At 46.8% G+C, this 21825-nt stretch overlaps 1 protein-coding gene across 9 annotated transcripts in view; it reads left to right on the top strand.

Annotated features, from left to right (window-relative positions):
* Positions 1-21825, top strand: part of UBIAD1 (UbiA prenyltransferase domain containing 1) — a 100885-nt gene that overhangs the window by 10201 nt on the left and 68859 nt on the right. The window contains exons 3-4 of one of the 9 annotated variants that reach the window (XM_043531677.1): positions 1222-1307; positions 2220-14094. The exons of 7 other annotated variants lie outside the window; for them this stretch is intronic. In XM_043531677.1, the coding sequence (XP_043387612.1) occupies positions 1222-1286 (65 nt within the window). In that variant the 3' untranslated portion in view covers positions 1287-1307; positions 2220-14094. Of the gene's footprint in view, positions 1-1221; positions 14095-21825 lie in introns of those variants that run through there. One more of the 9 variants, XM_043531676.1, reaches the window with a different exon arrangement.

The raw sequence follows: 21825 nt of genomic DNA, 5'->3' as shown, positions 1-21825 counted from the left end.
GCTCTGCTCTGTAATAAAGAGCTGTCAGGCACCTTCCTCCATGAGTGGTGGCTTGTCATCGTTTTCGTTAGAAGGTCTTTGTTCCTCAGGCAGATGTGGCCGTGTGCCTGAGGTTGAACTTAGCAAAGTCTCAGCCCGTGACATTACACGCTTCTAAGCATGGGGGGCTAGATTTTTGTCCACGTTGCTCCTAAGACAGCAAAAAATGTGTGCGTACCTTATCTATTAGGCTTGGCAGATTTCTATTTTTTTTAATAATTTTGACTGATATCCATGTTGACTGATATCCAGTTGTGCAACATTATGGGTTTTAAGCACTCTTTAATTTTTACTGATTTAAATGTTCATGGTTGCAGGAAATTATGGGGGGTAAGACAATGGTGGGGAGCGGCACAATAATTATTTAATGATAGCAGCCATTGAAATTCAAAAACCAGTAAAACGCACATTATCAACATCACATGTAAAATATACAAAGCATATACCCTCAAATAACTCTCTAAGAAGTTCTCAAACAGTATTTTTCGTTCTTTGCCTATCTGTAAATTTAGATGATCTATGGAAATACGTATTGTCAGTTTGTGTGTGTATGGTGAAATCGACTTTTACCAACACTTACTGATAAAAATCTAATTCGTCCAAACTTACTTATCTGTCCATCCACCTGCTTGTGAATATGGGCCTGATCCTGCTGTCTTGAAAGTTAATGGGAGTTTTGTCACTGACTAAGGCCTCGTCTACATTAGACTTGCATGGGTTTAGTTAAACTGGGGGCTTGCTACAATTCTACTACTACAGTGGGCTTAAACCCATTCCTAATGGATTTAAGATAAACTGAAAAAATCCTAGTTTAAACTGAAGACTGTCTACACAGCCTCTTGCACAGGGTTTAAGATCCCACCTTAAGTTAAACCAATCTAACTGCATCATACAGATGAGCCCTTTCATTGGGGTCAGGATCGGGACCTTTCTGCTCCTGTCTCTCACCAATGACTTTGCTTTTTTCCAGAGAAGGGTTGGTGAAAGACCAAGTTTAATAGAACTTCTGCTGTAATACCATTTACACAATATCTTTTTACTGTGTATTAATCACTATATGTGCAATACAATAATTCTTATTGGGAGAGGTTTAAATGACTTATAAAACAACCTTACTAGGCCCAAGACTGATGGGAAGCAAGCAGAGAGCATATTTGGTTCCTTTTTCCTTGAACTGTCTAGGTAACTATATGGCCACCATCCCCACAGTAGCTGGATTCCGCACCGGTCATTGCTGTTATGACTAGGTCAGCTACAGAATGCAAGAAGTGAATATGGATGCCAACTAAACTATACAAAGCGAAAGGAATGGAGATAGGAAGCATTTTTAAAAAGCAATATTAGTGGCTTGAATCTTCTCATTAATTTCATGGGCATCTGGAGAAACAGCCCCCATAAAGGCATGACTTAAGTATTGGGAGGGGCCAGAAAAAATCAAATGTGCCACCGGGCAGGCTAACCATGCAGTGGCTGTAAGGAGATGGCTGAAGGGAACAGGAATTCAGGAATAGGGTTTGCACTACTTTTGCCACTAGGGGTTCATTTACACTAAAGTCTTTTTTAAATTGAGTTCACTGATTGCCGGTGAACTCAAGTGAGCTAACACGTTTGTATGTGCTAGGTCTGTGCACTCCACAAATATTTGTTCCCAGACACACACATTTGTGGAGTCCAGATTAGCATGTACAAACCCATTGGCTATCAGTTAACTTGCACTAAAAACCTCTAGCATAGATAAACCCTTTACTTAGAATTTGCTGTGTCCATAAGGTTCAAATGAAGTGTGGATGGACTCTACTTGTGGAGTATTGAGTAGAAGTCAACTCTAATGCAGACCAGCTCTTCACAAGGAGGGTTTGCTGATCTAGCAGTACCGGTGTGCTATACTGGTCAAGAGCTCAGAGTGCAGATGCAGTTAAGCTTTTGGTGGTATAGCTTATTCCAGCCAGCAGAAGGACATCCTTGCTGGTATAACCTCATCTACGCTCACTGTGCCTTTTGCTGATATAGCAGATCATGCCTCATCACACCTGAGTTACATAGCTGTGCCAGCAAATGTTTGCAGTATAGATCTAGTCAAAGTCTAAATCTTTGGGAGCGGTTAGTGGCTGGTGGTTTGAAGAGATGCATCTCTGTGTGTTTGAACAGGTGTCAGATGTTTTCCCCTTTATTTTGAACAGATCACAGAAATCTCAATTCATTTGAAGGGTCTGATGCCTGCGCCCAAACTCTGTGCTAACTGCCCAAGCTGCCAGCTCTACCAGCACTGACTCCTGTTAGCACCTCTGCACTGAGATGGGGGGGATGCTTTTGCACATTGTATGAGCTACACGAGCTAGGCTTATTCCAATGAGTTTAGGGAGGAATTTAAGCCTTAACTCCAAGGCTCTTGCATCTGAAGCTGATGCTTCGTGTCCTTGTAGCAGTGTTTCGGGTAACATGTCTCCAGGACAGGAAAGTACTGAGCTAGTGAAGCATAGGAAATACCTGCCACCCTTTCTGTGATGCGTATCTTAAGTCAAACCCCCCATCTTAGACATTTGAGATTAGTTTGTGTTGTCCTCCAAAATGTACTCAGCAACTCCTGGTCCACTCCAGCTTCTGCCCTGGCAGCTGGAGCAGAGAGAGACACATGGTCCAGCTTTTTCCCCTCCTCTCCAGTATCTTGGGACCCTTCAGCCTCTTTCTAGATTGTGCCATTTGTGTTCAGGTTTTCAGCTGAGTAGGGGCTGCATTTCTGCAAATTGCCTGAAGATGGCAGAGGTGTACTGTCATCACTGGAGTAGGGTGGAATAACTATATTCTATGGCAGGTTTCAGAGTAACAGCCGTGTTAGTCTGTATTCAGTGATACTCAGACCTCAATGGTTCAGGAGCCAAATTGGCAATCAGCATTACCTAAAAGAGTCTCAGTAACGTGAATCCATGGTTTCATTTACTATAGTACTCATATTTATATATAATATAATCATATTTAAGCAGCATGGCAGGGGAAATATTTTGTGTGTATAATAAAAATTCTCACAGCAAAATGACTGACCAACTTATTTTTATCAACTACAATTGGATAATAAAGTAAAAGCACGCTGACTGATTAATAACTTAGAATAGTTAATAATTACATCACCCAGTGTTTTAATATCATGTGTTGCAAAAAGCCACTTGCAGCTTGCGAGCCTCAGTCTGAGTATCACTGTTCTACGGTAATGGGGCCACATAAGCATCTAAGAGATCTAGAAGATACAGTATTATCCTGCCAGCTGCGATCTCCGTGCACAAAATGAACTGGACAGAGTTCCCTCTGAATTACTCGTCACAGCTCTTTCTACAGTAGGCAGAGACAGGGATGTCTGGAGAAGCTGCTCTTCTCCCCAGTGAACTGGTTCCGTTCAGCACCAGAATGGCTGCAATGTCTGATCAGGACTGACCATGCCAGTTCATCACTGCCTAGAGTGGGGTCACTTGAGAGGGCATCCTGGACTCCTAGCCCAACTGAACCTGCTTTTGTCTCCTTAATTGCGAGAATTTCTCTGTAGGTTGGAGAGAGGTGAGAATGCTCAGTGGATCGGACGTACATTGCACTTTGGAAACTCCATTCTTGGATAGCGGTGGTAAAGTTGCCTGTAACTGAAAAGCCTTAATGACATTAGTGTCTTGAGGGAAAACTGCTGGCTCAAGAGTGCCAAGAGCAGAACCCACCCCCTCCTCCATCTGCTCAAGCTCCCTTTGGGAAAAGGAAGTGGATACAGACTAGTGGGGCATCCCCAGTTTACCAGAATGTAGGCCTCCTAGTCTAAAAGCTGGAAGACCAGGCTGGGCTGCTCCTGCACCAGTACAATCAGGGGAGCTGGGATGGAGTGTAGCCTGGTGTTACAGATAGGGGATGAGATGACCCAGACCAAAATAGGAAGGCTGGGAAGGTTCAGAATCCCCCTATATCTTTTTCCCAGGCCGACCCAGAATCCCAGCTCCAAACACCTTGCACAGTTTTGCTGTATGTGAGATCTGGATCCAGATGAGAGCTATGGGGCTTGGGAAACCAACTCTGGATGCAGGGAAGCCGCTTATGTAGAAGCCACTGACTGTAAGGCTTGCTGGGCCTCATTGCTTTCATCCAGAGGTGGAGAGAACATGACAGAGCAGCTAATCCACAACTAAGGCTCCCAGGCTGAACTTGTGCATGGCAGGAGGATCATTTTCAAATCAGCAATGTGGATCTGCAGGTGCAAAGGGACTCCCTGGGTCATGCACCTTGAAGGGGTAAGTGCTCATGGACAGCAGCAGGTCTCTCTTTGTGGAATCCTCCCAATGCATCATTCACACAGTGTTGTCACCTGATTTGCACTTTGCGAACCCCTACAAGGTGAGGTCTTGGCTCCAAGATGTTTACTACAGGATGCCCTGGTCCATATGGGGAGGACCTTGAGTGGCGCCCCACTGGTGTCATTGAGTGTGGTACAACAGGTGAGGATGCACGCATGGACTGTACCTTGTGGAGGATGTAATTGCAAGGACTGTGCCATTGGGAGGATTCATGAAAGGCAAGGCCTTATGTACTCCACCACAAATGCAAGACAAATTCTACAACAAGACTCCTGCATCCGGAGGCAACCCCAGCACAGCAGGGCTGGATATCCTGTTGCAGCGTAGGCTGAATTAACTGATTTTTAATGAAATTAAATATTAGAATGAATAATAGTCAGCACTGTGTACCCTCCCCCCCCGTTTATGATATTCTGTTCAGTTTATCTTAAATGGCCCCATAGCATTTAATTTTCAGTGTGCTCCAGACCTTGGTGTTGGAAATGCAGGGCTGTATCACAGAGGCTGTCCAGGAGAGAGCTGGAGGCTTTGGCCTTTGAGGAGGGGACAGCTAGGGTTGTGGGACCCTGGGAAGGGGTGGAAGGAAGTTTGGGCTTGTGGGACAGGGATATTAGTTGGGTGTTCAATGACCAACAATGTCGTAGTTATCAGTTCTGACACATCAGTCTTCAGACTTAACTTGCTGCTGAGATGATATTTTAATAAGAATACCTAGGTCTTATACAGCACTTTTCATCGATAGATCTCAAAGTGCTTTGCAAAGCTGGTCTGCATCATTGTCAGATGAATGAGGTGATTCACCCCTCTCAGAGCCATTGTTCCAGGCTGTCTGCAGACTCGGCTCAGTGCCTCCGTTAACTCTCCCTTCAGATTGGGAAGATTCTCTTTGCAGCTAGAAAATAAAAGCTTGAATTCTGGAGCACAGTTCTGCAGCTGACAGATTGCAGAGGATGCAGGGCCCTGGTGGATGGAGACACGTGCACGTGCTTTAGCATGGCTGTGCTTTTTGTCTTCAAAGAAATTCAGGCCCTGAAAGTGAGGGGTCAGAAAACAGCTGCTGATTTGAGCCTTGTCTCGATGCAGGAAGCCATGAGTCTCCTCTGGGGTAAACAACTGACACAGCTAAATGGCTGCAGATTAATTTCTAATGTAAGGATTAAGTATTGACAGACTTTTCTTGCCCTGGCAGGTGATGGTGGAAATGTACCTTTGAAGAGAGCCATCCAGCCCCACCCTGCATTCTTAAATCTTTCACCACTGATGGCTTAATAAGCTTATTCTGGTCAGACTCTGAGGAATAAGCTCACAAAGGAGTGTGGGCAAGCAGTGCATCATGTGCAATATCTGCCTGCGTGGAGAAAATTGTGCAGTGTCTGCACAGGTTTTGTGTAGATGCTGTAAAGTGTGTGTGTGTGTTTACAGAGCTGCCTTAACCCTCCAATCTCAAAGCACCCTTCCAAATATTAGTTAACTCTGACAGTGCTCCTGGGAGCTTAGTCTGTGTTGTCCCCATTTCGTGGTTGGGTAAACTGAGCTGCTGTCCCTTCATCATAGGAGCATGTGTGCAATAGGGGATCAAAACACAAGAATCCTACTCTCCAGTCTGTTGTTTTCATCACTACCCTACCCCCTCTCCTGGTAGTTTGCCTTCAGATCGCTTTTAATTCACTCACCTTTGGCTGCTTTGTTCTCCGAGTTTTGCTCCAGCTGGAATTACATATTTAAGGGATGAAATGCTGCTCTGACTTTTTGAGATTTTTCATTTTAAGGTGGAGCTAAATATCCACCCAGGTTAAAATCTATAGCTCCCAGAACTGCTAAAAAATTCATAAGGCTTAATAAAACTCTAGTACAGCTGGCTTATTGCAGCTGTATGTCTGAAGGAAAAATAGAGATCGGCTCTGCCTAGAGTAACAGCCGTGCTTTACTGTCTGAAATAAGCCTTTTGCTCCTGTGTGTAACTGAGTAAGATCCAAAGTGAACCTGTTTATTGGGTTTTCTTTCCAATCTTCCAGTGCAATCTCTAAAAACTGGCGCTGCATCTCCTTTGTCTATACTTGCCCCTTCTGAATCCTATGACTGTCCATGTCCTAATCCAGACATTTCAGCAACCAACGGGGTGCTCCCTGATGGAGGAGTGTCTGGGGTGCGATCCAACACCCCACTGAAGTCCGTTGAAAAGGTCCCATTGTCTTCAAAAGGCATTGGATCAGGTCTTGAGAGGGGGCTAGAGAAGGCTTCTGAGCCTTTGGATACAGAGAGCTTCTGAATCTGAACCTGGAATCCTCTGAGGAAGCATGGCTGGCCTCCAGCACTGAAGGATTGTTAAACAGCAAACACAAAGCCAGTTACAAACCAAGTTCATCTGTTCCCTTGGAAACAGCCCTGCATGTGGCAATCTGTCCCGGATTCCAGGCTGTCGTTGGCCCCTGGGGCAAAAAGTCAGCTGAGGTTTCCAAAGGGAAGTTTGCAGCCTTTGCTCAGACCCAAATGTTTTCACTTTTTAAAAAAAACCCCAAGCCCATCCTGGCACCCGTCTGCTCTATCCAGACTTGTTGTCCTCCCTGCTGAGGCCAAAGTGGTTTGAAAAGTTAAAAATCCACGACACCATTGTGTTGCTTCCCCCTGTGTTGCTTGTTAATCAGATGGACTTGCTGATAATGAATAAAGATGAATGCCCTGGTGGAGCAACGCATCGGGCAGGCAGTTTGTCAAGTAGGAAAGTGAATGCTGAAGCCCTCGCAAAATGCAGAGGCTTTTCTTTAACTTGAGAACTGAAAAAGAGCCGGATACCCTGCATGGGTTTGAACGTGACAAGAGCCTAGCGACTGGCCAGAGCAGCATCAGGTTTGAAGTGACGAGAAGGGTCTGTTGTGAAGTCTGTACTTCCACTGAGGACTCTTCCATTGCCAGGGTAGTGCTGGTGCAGGTCTGCCGGCACAGTAATGCTGAGAGGCACCAGTGTAGACGAGGCCTCTTTCCTATTGAAGTGGAACTTGGCTTGCCATGAAGTTGGTGTGTGAGGGTGAAGTGCTCTCACTGTGGGTCATGCTGCATTTGGATTTGCTGCATGCTAGTTTCCCCATAAGGCAGAACTCCTACCTGAGTCTATAAGACAACCCCCTCCGGCCCCCCCCCCCCCCAAAAAAAAACGCAGTTGTATACTGCGCTCGCTCTTTCTCCCTCCCCGTGTCAATGTGTTTCTATTCCTTCTCTCCAGCATTCCTTGAAACACTTTCCCAGCCTCGCTTCCTTAGACACTTAATGGAACTGACTTTGTCAGGTAGTTTAGGCTGAAAAGCTATGGGTTTGGTTTTGTTCTTTTTATCACAAAAAGGGTCTAAAATCAGATAGTATAGAGGGAATGTTGTCATGAGACTGGAAAAAAAAAAATCAGTGAAAACAGTTTGACTTAAATCTTTCCCTGCAGTGTTTGCAGCCTGATATTGCATCATTGTGCTGGTGCCTGAGAACAAGCGAAGGAAAGTGACTAGTCCCTTTCATGTGAACTTACAAATCAGTTATTCTGTCTTGACGCAGGAATCCATATTTCTCCTAACACAGGCCCTGGCTGAAAGCAAATGAGCAAGCAGCGCCTTTGTTTTGGTGGCAGAAAATGGAGAAGAGAAATAGTACTTCATATAAGTTATAGCCAACAGCACCGATTGCCTGCTTTGTACAGCAAAATGGTGATTCACCGCTTAAATAGCAAAGAAGCTATCACCCGGCATGTGAATTGACCAGGGCACATGACTAAGGAAAATGTTTTTGGCAGGGCTGGCAGAAGAGGGAAGGTTGCAAATCTTCTAGGCACAGGGGCTTAAACAGTTACAGTTCAAAGCAAACTGCCCAAGGGGAGTGAGAGGGTTAACCAGTGTGCAAGTGAAAACCCAGTGGCCACAACCCTATGTAGTAGAGACGGGGAAGTTTGTAGTGGACCATAGCTGATATTATAGGCAATAGTGGCAGCTCGGGACTGCTTAGGTGTCCTGCTTCTTGGCTGGGCTTGGGGAGTGGGAAGAATTCTTTCTCCTCTGTCACCCCAAATGATTGATTCGTGCACAAAGCCCATTTGCTCAGGCTTTTGGGGGAAGGCAGAATTTTACCCTATTTCAGTCTTTTTGCCTCTCTCATAAGATCGGCTGCCATTCATAAATCTGCTAATGCTACTTGCTTTAGACACCAGAGCTCAGTTCTTCTTTAGGCACTAAAAGAGGCTAGCTGTGCAAAAGCACTCCTCGTGCTGGATCCAGAGCTCTTGGGGAAACCTTTTGCTGTGGAGCACTGGGAAATCTGGTCCTTTGTGCATTTGCCAGGAAAAGCCAAATAACCCAGCTGGTTTTGCAATCCTACTGCTGGTAAATCTGCAAAGGCATCTCCCAAGAAAGGGAGAAATCTTCCTGCCAGCAGCTTGATCTGTGCCATGGGTAATGGCCTGTTTCTGAAATAAACTGTATGTGTTTATTTAGGTTTGTACAAGCTACATGTGCCCAAAAACTTGTTAACATATTTGTAAAACAGACAAACTTACTGCCTATTTTGTGGAGCAGGCCAACAGCCAATTAACTGCATGCTCGGTGGTCTCTGTTTGCCAATAAGGCCACGAGGCACCGTCGCGCTCGACACTAATAGGAGGTTTTTCAAATTCAGGCTGATCAGGAAGAGGGTCTAATAAACCATGTCCCTGAGCACGGTTAGCTATTGTCCCTATTGGCTGATGTAGTGACTTCCAGTGGATAATAAATTACCCTCACTATGGCACTTTAGCCATTATATGCCACAGTGAAGTCATATTTCAACCCATGGGCAGTAGATTTCTAATACTGTATAAACTTCAGCTCTATTCAGTATAAATAAAGCAGAGGCTGGGAATGACCCTGCTATAGATTCACTGGCTGTTTTATGTTATGGAGCTCAATAAAGCCCTAAAAAAGCCATACTTTTCTCCAGCTGACCTTTCTCCTCCCTTAAATTAGTTTTTAACTCGGCCGTTAATTACCCACAATGAAAATTAAGGCAAGGCTGAGTTGATTTCTCCCCATGTGATCTGCCCTTGGGTCTCCAAAGGATTAATCACCCCACAGTGCTAGAATCTCCTACCTAGACTGTTTTCTTTGCCCTGCTCCTTTGGAACTTTGCAGGTCAGGGTTACAGGAAGAGGGGGAGCTATTCTGGCAGGAGCAGTGGGAGGAGATATAACAGGGCAGCTGGCCCATTTAATGAACCAGGGCTCAGCTCTCCTGTTCCAGTCCAGGGGTGGCCAGTTGGGCTAATTAAAAGGGTGTGGCCGGACCTGAGGGCTATCACAGGCCTGGTGAGAAGAGGCTGCTGGGGAGTCAGAGCAGACTGGTTTAATCAGGAAGACTGGGAGGTGAGAGCTGTTGCACAGGAAAGATGGTTCCTGGGAGGGGGCTGAAAGCAGCAGAGCAGCAAAGGGTTTGCCGAGGCTGATGAATGCTGGTTTTGAGCCGGAGCCAAGGGCCAGAGAGGGCAGAAGGAAGGAGAGCAGTGGAGGGGCTTGCCCACTCGCGTCTAACTGGCTCCCAGAGGAACCAGCAGAGTGTCTTTGGAAGCTCCCACTGGGAAGAGCAAGGTTGCACCTCAGAAGGAAGGTCTGGAGTGGCCGTCTTGGTAGAAAGACAGAGGACTGAAAGGGTCCAGGTTGGTGAAAGTCCAGGATCGCAAGCGTGGAGCTGGGCTTTTAAAGATTCCTTGCATGGGGTTGATGTGGACTATGTTGTGGGGATTTTTGCACTGGGTTGTTTGCACTGTGCTTTTGTTAATCAACTGTTGACGGAATGGAGAATAAGCTCATATGGACTTACTGGGAACCCGAAAAGGAAATTGAAGTGATGTGCCATGTCCAGGGCTGCCCCGAGGCCAGAAGTGGGTGCCTGGGAGGAGATCAGGAGGATTAAGAGGAAAGATGATGATTGATGAAGAAGGGGGCGGGGGAGGAGAGGTCTGTGCCACTGAACTTCAGAGGCTGGAATTCTGTTTTATTTCTGTCTGAAGATGTGTCCTAGTGTTTCTTTTCATGCAGTGACAAGGCAGGAATCTCAGGTTGCTCCATCAGCAATAAAGGGATCAGTGCTGTACCTCCATGGCTCAGTTCTCTCTTTGGCAGCAACAGACCTGAGCTGGAAAGTTGGAATCAATCTATATCCACATTGCCCCCATTTAAGGGGTCATTGGGCCTTGGTTTGGCTCGGCTCATTCCACTGCAGAGAGGGGAACACTTGGGAAGCTTGGATCCAAAGCTAAACTGCCCCCCAAATTTTGGGGAGGTTCCAGCTTAGCCTTTCTCTGTTGGTTTGGCTCTGTATCGACAAAAAAACCCCAGAAGCGGTAGCTGCGGTTGAGTCCTACTGTTTTAGAGAAGAGTGCTTTTCCCTCTGCAAGGAATATCTCCACTCCCATGGGCATGGGGAGCAGCCAGCATTTCACACAGAGTTGCCTCATCCAGAGATATCAGCATGCTCTACAAAGGAGGCTCAATATCTCCATTTTACAGGTGAAAAATCTCTGGATCAGAGATGGGAAGTGATGTGCACCAGCAAAAGGAATCGAACCCCACCTCTTAACCTGCTCTTTGTACTTGCCCACGGGGCTACCTGGTCTCTGCTTCTGAGCTGTCCGCTGGCAAATTGCTAGGAGGGAAACTGCCATCCTCCTCTTTGCCAAGAGTGAAGGAGCCTGTAGTAAATAAATGAGAGCCCAAGAACTTTGAGGGAGAGCTGGGGCTATTTCTGATCCTGACTTCATCAGCAATGTGGCTGGAGCAGTGTTGCAGGATGGCTTATGTGGAGTCAGCAGGGCTGTATGCCTGGTAACAATAAGTTGCTCCATTTGCATTCATCCTAAAGTTTCACAGAGCTACCGACTTTACAATTTAGAGCTTAAATAACTCTCTAGACCGTAATAATACAATACGAAACCTAGAAACACAGTCTGGGAGCACTGTGTGTCAGTAATGGCCAGCTAGGCCACAATGGTCATCACTGGACCTGCCAACCAGGAGCTCAAACACCCCCTCTCCCCACATTTCTGTTGACTGGTACAGTGGGGAAAGTATGGCCTCCTTTGCCCTGCCATGGTACCTGGCTCACCATGTGCTGGCATGGAAGGTATAGAGGGAAAGCTGTATGCCTCCCTGCCCCAGCCTTGCACACCACACAGGGCTGGGCATAACCAAGCCTCAAACCACTGTCTCCCTTTCTGCTGTCAGCTGGACAGGGGAGAGGTCGGGAGGGATCTGTGGATGGAACCATGTGGCAGTGGCCATTCTCCTCCCTGAGCTAGGGAGTGGGATGCATAAGTATGACTACAAATAGCAAATGATGCGATTTTTCACATCTGTAATTATCCCCATCCCCTTGTTGCCGATTAATGAATCGAGGTAATTATGGGACCCCATTCCCAGGTTATCTGAGTGCTTCCCAATGATTTAAAAATAGACAGACAATAACGATCTCTCTCCCACGCCTACCTGTAAGAAAAGCAGCTGATTATAGGGTTGTTTTGTTTTGTTTGTGTGTATCGCTGAGTGTGACGAGCTTATCAAGGGAAAACATTTAGTTCTCAGCCTAGGGGATCCGTGGTCATTTTGATCTCTTGTGGCAGTAGGGTCCATAGTCTAAGTATAGCCTCTATGAAAGTTCTGTCTCCAGTATGCCTGAACCTCCTTCCGCTACTGGTCAGCAGTTTGTTTTGGTGGAAGGCAGCTGATATAAGAGGCCATGATTGCAGAGGAGAGAGATGCTGTCTCAGGGAGCCAGGGCCAGTTCCATAGAGGGGTTTGACTACCCGGTGATGAGCACATTTGGAAATAGACCAAATATACTCATAGAAGCTGGAAAATAATGTCTTTTATTGAATGTCCCTCCCTTCTGTTTTTCTAATGGAGCACGAAAGCTACTGCATTGTTTATGTGCTAGCAACAGGGGTGATGTCAGCAGGATTGTTCATGGCTGTGCAGAACAAAAAGCCAGCAGGGAGAGCTCACTCATTTTTGGTGTATCCCACCACAGTGGTGTGGTGGCCTTTAGTTTCAGTTTGCATCTCCAAAACAGTGGATTTCAAGGTAAAAATAGAATCTGTAGGCCACGTTTTGATGACTGTTAAGTAAGGCCACATTTTGAGTCTGGGCTAGTCGATGGTGTTTGTCTGAATAGTTTGTCTCAAGCATTAATATGGGGAATTGGACTGGAGTTGATTAGAAGGGGTCATTGAGTTTTCCCAAGGGTCCACAAAATAGGCACATTGCAAATGAAGACTTATCCCCAGGACAACCCCCTACGGCAGGGCATCTGTTCAAGTTCACTATGGTAAGGATTCCCAAAAGGGCACTGGCCAAAGGCAGTCTAGGGTCCTCTTCATCCTTAATGTGGAAGAGCAGCCTGTGGAGACTACAAATCCCAGCACGCAACACTCCATCTTGAGTGGAGTGGAGGCTCACTCGGGTCAAGAAATAGCATCTGAGTGCTGGGACCTGTAGCCTCTACGAGCTGGACCTGTGTATTAAACATCCAGGCAGCTGCACTGTTTGTGTCCCTGCAAGTAACAGGTCTGTCCTGGGGCCTGGATCACTTCAGGGCCCAGCTGGAAGGGGAGTTGTATAGAAAGATGAACGGTGATGTGTAGAGGAGAAGGCTGTGCCTAGCGGGACTGCAGGAAGGTTGCAACGCCTTTCCAGAGCCTTTTCCTGGCTGTACCATTACAAGTGGTAGCTGAATCAGGGATGGAAATGAAACTTTCATTATCCGGTCCTTACACTTCAATCTGCTATAAACTGTACCAATCACTGCCAAGTGAATGACAATAAAGAGAGTCCCCTGGCTCCGTGTCTAGCTCATGAATATAATTTCATTCAGCACTCTCAAGATACCCAAGAGGGGAGCAGTGTGTGTGTGTGCGCGCGCGTGTGGCTGTTGGATGGGAACGAGGTGAACTGGCAGACATGCATATAGCCCCAGACCTGGAATTGCTGCAGGTCAGGTTTAAGATGGATCAGCAGAGACGCATGGGGAGTCCAGGACTAGAGAAGCAGGAGGTTTTTCAGGGCTGGAGGTTCAAGAGGAGTTGCATGGCAGCAATCAGTTGTACCCAACCAGTGTCTGCTGTCTGACCTCATCCCTGCATTGCCTGAGGCTAGGGCCCAGCTCTCTCTGCCCGGTGGGGGCTGCATGGCTGGAGGTGCAGGTTCATTGATAGCATCACCAGTTGTGATTCTACATTTGCCTGAGTTCATGACTGGGCTGTAAAAATCCTCTCAAGCCCGAAGCCTGCTGTAAACCTAGTCACACCCGGCTGAATGTATTTACCAGACTGCAAGGGGAGAATGAGCTCAGCCGTTGAGAAGGGGGAGAGTGTGTTGGTTTCTGACAGATTTTTTTTTGTTATGCTCATAACCTTAAAATACCTTTTCCCCTTGCAGGCTGTTAATCTGTTTGTTTCCTTGCACCGTCGGCAAGGCATGCCCGTCTGCTGTGCAGTGACTTAGGCTTGGGAGAACACACCAAGAAATCGGGGCTGCTGGGTGATATTGGAATACAAATCAATAATAATCTACTGGTGATGCCACTTACCTCATCCTCCCTGGGTGTAGCAGGAGGCTCCTGCTCTGACTGTCATTCCCCCAGGCTCTCATTCTTTCCATTGTCTTCCTGGCTTAAAAAAAAAAAAAAAAAAAAACAGGGTGACCACTGAGGCCAAGTGATACGACCACCTGTCCTAGACAATTAACTACATTGGTGAAGGGCGTGAAACATCCACACGGCTGATTGACATTGTTAAGGTGACCTAAGCCCCTGTGCAGACAGCGATAGATCGACGGAAGAATTCTGACCTAGCTACCACCTCTCGGGGAGGTGGATTACCTACACTGACAGGGGAACGCGTTCCGTTGGTGTAGGTAGCATCTACGCTAAAGTGCTACAGTAGAGCAGCTGTGCTGCTGTAGTGTTTTAAATGTAGACCAGCCCCAAGTCTGCATCCTGGACCCTTTCTGATATTGTTTCTGGCTGAGAACTCGCTGCTAGGCATGTGTGAGGACTCTTGTGCTTGGTGTTCCCTATGTACTTGGTCTCGTGGTGAAGTCTCCGTGTTGCAGATCGCAGGCCACTCCAAGGGTGCAGTTAACATGCTGTCAAGGAAGTTACCCAAGGCTGCAAAATTGTCTGCTCTGTGTAGTAAATCTTCCCCATTTTAACAAGCCCAGTAGGTCTGGCTGATTCATCCCTGTCTATGCTAACAGGATGTGTAGGGGTTGGGTTTCTTTTTTCTTCCTGCTCTTTGCACAACCTCCTCATCCTCAGATGCTTGAAAAGTAACAGGTCAAGAATTCACCTTTTAACTCTGGCTGCTGATGATCCACATTCTTTATTCCCTCCCCAGCTGATATGCTGGTTCATTCCACCTGCACCAGTGTCCACCATCAGCAGTGCCTTCAGAGTCACCCTGAAACGGGCCGTACCTTGAAGACACCTTTTTCAGAGCTGTGTCGTCTCTTCATACTCATTGATAGAGATACAGTCTGTGCTCTGCATGGAAAGTTCACTGGTGTCAGTGGGATCCAGGTAACTAGAGAGAGGGCAGCATTGGACCTAAATATATTTCACTGATCAATGTTTATCTCATGACTGCACTGAAGTTACACCCTCAACACTGAATTTGGGCCCAAATCTTTGCTGTCTAAGAGTGGGTTTAAGCTCTCCGTGTTTTCTGCGCCTGGACAGGGATCTTCGGTTAGGCTTGTTTGCTATGCTTTGTTCCCGCAAGGCGTGAAAGATGATGCACAAGAGCAGGCCGGGTTCCGCTGTATTTACCAGCTTCTTTGTGCTGCCATCAGACGCCTTCACGCTCCTTGAGAGAGACTTTTGTGATTTAATATGGATTTTGTGTAAAATGTTTAAACTGCCATGCTTTTTGCTAATGCTGCAGCCTTTCAGTGCAGTAACCTTGAGAAACGGCAAGCACAGCATGAATGTAACCAAGAGGACCTGCCTTCTGAGCACTTTTAAGGGGAGCACCGGAATTCCGAGGTTCATTCCTCTCCACTTAGATAGGAGCAGGGGGCTGTGAGAAGGGGCTGGCATTCAGGCTCCCTCCAGAGGCTGGCACCTCTCATCCTTTGGGTTTGGAGATGGCATGGGCTCCTGTTCTGAAACTGTTGGGAGAAAGACACATATTCCAGTGCCCCTTCCAAGGACGCATGTGAAGTGCTGAGAGCTGATCCCCCACAGCCATATCTGCGACATCCTTAGTCTCCTGTCCTGTGATGATTTTCGGATGGACTACTTGTTTGTCTCTTGCAGGCTGTGTTTGAATTGTGTGATCTCAAACTAATTGGGCACCTTCCTAATGTCCCATCTGACTAAACTCCGATCATAACCTTAAGGGGATTATGAATCCAATTAGCTGAAGAAACAGCCACCAGATTGAAGTGTCCCTTCTAACCTCTCGTTGCTTAGTATTCCACACCCACGCTGTCTCCCTGCACTGGAACTGCCAAAAGTCACCTAATAAAAGCAGATTAGAATTCCTCTTAAATAGCTTCCATAAAGATTAGTATTATCTAGTGATAATTCCAACTGCAAACCTGCCTTGAATAATGCCTGGATTCCAATGAATAGAAGAGAGCTGATGGCACCAAGAGGAAAATTTATCCTGTCCTTTTGGACAGGAGCAAAAGGGGGGCATTCAGATGAGAAATCAGTGCATTTCAAAAGCCTCAATTGGAAACTTTTTTTTTAACATGCTATGTATGATTGACCTGTGGAACTCACATCAGCAGGATACTATAGGATCACTACCCCAGCAAGATTCAGATAAAGGATAGGAGTAATCATCCTCAGTATGGTGCCATTAGTGAAGATCAAAATAAGGGCTCACATTTCAAGGTTTAAAATGATCACCAAGTGAGGAAGAAATTTCCCTCTATGGTTTTGTGAAGCATTCAGCATTGGGTGTTAGAGAAGAGACCATTAGTCTATTACAGCATGGTTAAATGTGTGAGTGTGAGAGATGGTTTTGGTCATAAGTCCTCTTTTACTACTTGGGCCAAAAGAACAGATGTCCTCAACAAGATAGCCGCAGATGAATGTATTGTCCAAAATAACCTGCTTGTCTCCATTCCCAGAAAGAACGTGGCTCCCTAGATTTCAGAGAGCACTGCAGATAAACTGGATTTGCAGAAAATACAATACAGGGTATGAGACAATCAGAACTGCTAGCAGTAGGAGAATGCAAGTGATGTGAAGGGTGAGGGTTAGAGGGTGATCAGGAAAGGATATCGGCCATACTTACTAGGAATGGACATCGAGGCAGATGACGTCATCTGTGTCAATATTTATGGAGCCCCTCCCCCTCTAGGCTTGTGGAGAGAACTGTGTGTGAGCCAGAGCTTCCTTCTTGCCCCAGGACAGGATGGTCTCTCCAGGACAGGAAAGCTCAAAGATCTATGAACCTAGACACACAATTCCTAGGAGCAGCTGATTCCTCCAGCTCAGAAAGCAGTTTAGCCTGGCAACAGGACAGAGGGGCAGAGCTGCCTCTCCTGCACCCGTGATTCCCACTGTGAGGCTAAAACACGGAAATTGTCTACCCCCTAAGCAAGCTCTTTCCCTTGCTGTCAGCATTATTGCTCCTCACTGGCTGATTCCAAACCTTGCACCAGGAATCTATGCCAAAGAGTTAACAAGCACCTTACTTTATATTTCCTCCTTCTACACTTTGGCCTGGGACACTTCTCCCAGATTCTCATTCTCTCCTCAGCCTGCCCACGCCATTGGAACAGATCATGAGCCCCAACATCCCACCGTGAGTAGTTATTCAGGGGAGGAGACCCATGTATCTATCTAAGGTGCTTACAGAATCATAGAAAAGTAGAGTAGAAAGGGACCTCCAGAGGTCAAGCCCAGCCCCATGCACTGAGGCAGGACCAAGTAAATCTAGACCATCCCTCACAGGTGTTTGTCCAACCTGTTCTTAAAAACCTCCAGTGATGGGGATTCCACAGACTCCCTTGGAAGCCTATTCCAGAGCTTACCTACCCTTAGAGTTAGAAAGTTTTCCCTAATATCTAACCTAAATATCCCTTGCTGCTGATTAAGCCCATTACTTCTTGTCCTACCTTCAGCAGGCACGGAGAACAGCTGATCGCTGTCCTCTTTATAACGGTCCTTAACATGTGTGGAGACTGTTATCAGGTCCCCTCCCTCAAAATTCTTTTCTCAAAACTAAACATACTCAGTTTTTTAAAATCTTCCACGTAGGTCAAGTTTTCTAAACCTTTTATCGTTTTTGTTGCTCTCCTCTGGACTCAGCAATTTATCTACCTCTTTCCTGAAGTGTGGTGCAAAGAATTGGACACAGTATTCCAGTTGAGGCCTCACCAGTGCTAACTAGAGTGGGACAATTATCTCCCATGTGTTAGATACAACACCCCTGTTAATACACCCCAGAATAATTTTTGCTGTTGCATCACATTCAATTTGTGATCCACTATGACCCCCAGATCCTTTTCAGCAGTACTACCACCTAGCCAGTTATTCCCCATTTTGTAGCTGTGCATTTGATTATCTTCCTAAGTGAAGTACTTTGCACTTTATTGAATTTCATCTTATATGCCCCCCCCATCACCTTAGTATCTTAGCACTTCACAATCTTTAATGTATTTATCTATACCTCCCCATGCGGTAGGGCAGCGCTATCGTCCCTATTGCACAGAGGGGGAACTAAGGCACAGAGAGGCTAAGTGACTTGCCCAAGGCCACATACAACATCAGTGACAGAGCAGGGCATTGAACCTGGGTGTCTCAAGCCTTAAGCTAGTGCCCTAACCACTGGGCCATCCTTTCTCTCCAGCAATGGGACTCTTGATGGAGTATGGCCTATTCAGTGAGAGTAAGGGAATCCGAATCCAGGCCTGATCCTGCTGGCTGCCCCAGGCATGGCACTCAGCGCCCTCCACTATCTGGTAAAGCCCTCTGTGAGTGCTGCAGGGTCATTAACCCTTTGGAGAGGCATGCAGACACATGCGCCTGGGTGCCCATTTGGCTGGGCAGTCTGGAAAGTGCCAGAGCCCTGGATGTGATTTCGTGTGGCTGTTTAAGTCTCCACATCATTTGTCCTGCGTTGCTGCGCTGGCAAGCAGGAGAGCATTTCGCACAGAGGGAATTAGGTATGTACTCCCTGTGCTCCTGCTTGCGTTTTGAACACCAAGGTTCCTACACCCATTGTTCTTGATTAGTTTAATATAGGTTGAAGCCTCCAAATAAATGCTGGGGATCAGGTGGAACAGATGAAATGTGACTAAGTTCTTGGATGATTGATAATGAGCAGGGACTGGAAAATCAATTGTGTTAATTCCTGGCCCGTCACTGGGATGGAAAATTAATGAGGAAATCTGTCTAACTTAATGGTATTTACACATTATACCGAGTGTGATAAAATTGTCTTGGGGTGCCACTTGGCAACACAATCACAGGATGATTGCAGATCCAGAGGCAAAGATGCAGATCTAGAAGCACAAAAACTCCCTTAGCAAGCAGCAAGCAAGCAATGTCACTGACCAACAACAAGCCATGAGGGTTGAGAAAAAACAGACAAGCGCCACCCTCCGCTCGCCACACGGCAGGACCTGCTGTTGATTGCAGGGCTGGGAACTTGTGCCCGACATTTCATACCATGTGTGCTGCAGTACCTGCCACCAACGCTACGCCCTCCTGTGTCCATCTCCAAGCATTTCCACAGGCAGCGGTGAGTTCTGTCTCTCACCACAGTGGAGACTGGCTGCCTGCTTAATGGATCTGAGAGGCTCAAGCCGCAGAACTCCCCGGTGAAGCAGGGAGTTGTTAGTAACGATTATTGTTGATGATTAGAAAGCAGAAGCACATCGAGATCAAAAGCCTGATTGATTTTTTTCAGGGGTGCTGAACCTCCCACTGACTTCAGCTGAAGTCATGGGTGCTAAGCAACTCTGACCAGTAGACTGTTTGTGACTTGTCCAAGGTCTGTCTTTGGCTGAGCCAGGAGTTGATTGCATGACCCCGGAATTGTTCTCACGCTGACCTTTCATCGGTCTAACTCCATTGCCTTCCCTGGAGTTGTTCCTGATTTACATCAATGTGAACATCAACATTACATCACAGCTCCTGATTCCTTGTCTTTGTGGAGCCACCCACAAGACTATCCGTCCTCCCCTGCCTAGGTCCAATGGGTTGGGAGGTGAGGACACAGTTGTCCTTAATTTGGGCCAGATCATCAACAGTATTAAAGCCATGCACCAGTGGACTGTGGATTCCTTACCCTAAGCTTGCCAAGAGAAATAAAGGAGCCAGCCCTGTGCTGCTTGACCACCTCCTGCAGAACTGTGAGAGTCTCTTAACCCCTCTGTAGCAGGATCAACACTACGGCCTGCCTTGGCTGAAAGGCTGCTGTTGATCATGACTGATGGGAGACCGATTCCAACGCCCAAACCTTTTCCCGTCCATGAGGAGTTCACACAGCTGAGGCAGTGTCAGTATAATTGATGAAGTGTTACAGTTCAAGTCATTTATAAACCCTCTGTGCTCAGAACACCTGCATCTCCGGTGTGCTTATGGCCATGTCCTGTTCTCCTTTTTGTTGTGAATCATGTTCTTCTAGCATTCCCTCCCACCCCCACCTTTCAGTCTGTGTTTTAATGGGCTGAGCAGTTTAAAGTTAAAGCTGCGGGGAGGGGAGGGGTGAGTGATACTGCAGAAAATTCTGTTTTGGTAGGTTTTTCTCCCCAAAGATTTGGTGCAAATTCTCCTCTCTGCCTTAATTTTTTAAAGAGCTTTTGCCCAAGGACAGAGCGTGGCTGGACAATTGTGAGAGGGAATGATTTAAAGGTGCTGGATGGGAGTTGTTTCAGGCCAGTGATAGGGTTTAGAGTGACAGGATGTAATTAGAGAGATGGGCCAGAACCCAATTGCCCCCACTTTCCTCCCACTTGAAACTGAGCACTGCTGTATTCTGGGAAAAATCTGGATTTATCTGGATTTTATAGCTGAATGGGCCAAATCCACAAATCTGAATTTGGATCTGGGTTTTGCAGCTCAAGAGATCCTCTATGTGGGATGTAAAGTGCTTTGAGATCTGTTGATGGAAAAAGCATTTTTCAAAAAAGCCACATGCCGTTTTGCCCAGGAGAGAGGAAGGAAGGAAGGACCGCACGTCATGTGTGTATCATATCAGAGTTCAATCTTGCGTCCATTTAAATCAATGGCAATGCTCCCATTGACTTCCAGGCTGTGAGAGCGGGCCCCTCCAGCGCTTCTGGATGGCACTCAAGACGGATGCAGTGTAGTAGCCTCAGCAGCACAGGAAGTGCGATGCATTAATCTTAGCCGCTCTTTGCAGAGTGGGAGTTGAGGCTCCCGGAGGTTCAGTGACTTGGCAGGGAGGTGCTAGCTGTGAAATCAAGAGACCTGTCTTCTACTCTCAGGTCTGAGTTTTGAGTGTTTCTTGTCAAGGTGCAGAATGCAGCACGCCGGGCTGTGTACGGAACAGCTAACTCTCTAAGGAACCACGTACCTCTGGCCAGCTGCACAGTGAATGAAGCAGGGCTCTATAGGAGCCTGGGCAGCGATGCTCATTTATTTAATTTGAAATTGTCTCTGTTGCTTACTTAAAATTAATAAACCAATCCAATGTCTTCATTTACCTACACTAGAAAAAATGAACACTACCTCCTTCCCTATGGCCCACCTCTCCCCTCTCACCACCCCAGCCCTCCCAACTCCTGGGAAATTCCCAAACTTTGAGACCAATCAAGGTTGCTAAGTAACAATATCATCCATCATCATTCACCAGAGGGGCAGCGTGATTCATGCTACAGCACTGCACTGGCACCAGAAGACGTGGGGTCTATTCCTGATTCCGCCACTGTCCTGCATGATCTTGGGCAAGTAACTTCCCTGCCCTGTGCCTCCATTTTCCCTCCAGCCCTTTCTCTGTTGGGTCTTTTTCGATGGTGGCTCTTTGGGGGCAGGGTCTGCCTTTCACTAGGTGTTTGTAGAGCACCTAGCACAATGAGACCCGAGCGTTGATTGGGCCCTTTAGATGCTGCTGGAATACAACTAATCCAAGTGCTTGAAAGGAAATGAACAGTTAGGAGCATCATAAATCTGTCACTGTGTGTGGGGGCGGTGATGATGGTGGGGGTCTTCTGAGCTCTCTCAGGGGATCATCTTCTGAGGCTGATACCCCTCTTCTTCCCCACAAGCCATTGTTGCAGCCCTCCAGGAGCAGAGGCCTGCAGACAGCTCCCTCTGGTGCCATTCCTTAGATCAGCCTCAGGATGTCACTAGTGAGTGACATAAGGTGCCCCTTTCTCCTCAATCCTGCTCAGAGGCGAGGGACCTAGAACTGTCAGTGCCTCCAAGCTACCGTGCCAAACCTCACCAGCCTGTCCCCGGTTCTTCCAGCCTTTTGACAG

This window comes from Chelonia mydas, chromosome 18, assembly GCF_015237465.2.
Source record: "Chelonia mydas isolate rCheMyd1 chromosome 18, rCheMyd1.pri.v2, whole genome shotgun sequence".
Taxonomy (NCBI): Eukaryota; Metazoa; Chordata; order Testudines; family Cheloniidae; genus Chelonia; species Chelonia mydas.
This window is presented reverse-complemented; position numbering and strand designations above follow the sequence as displayed.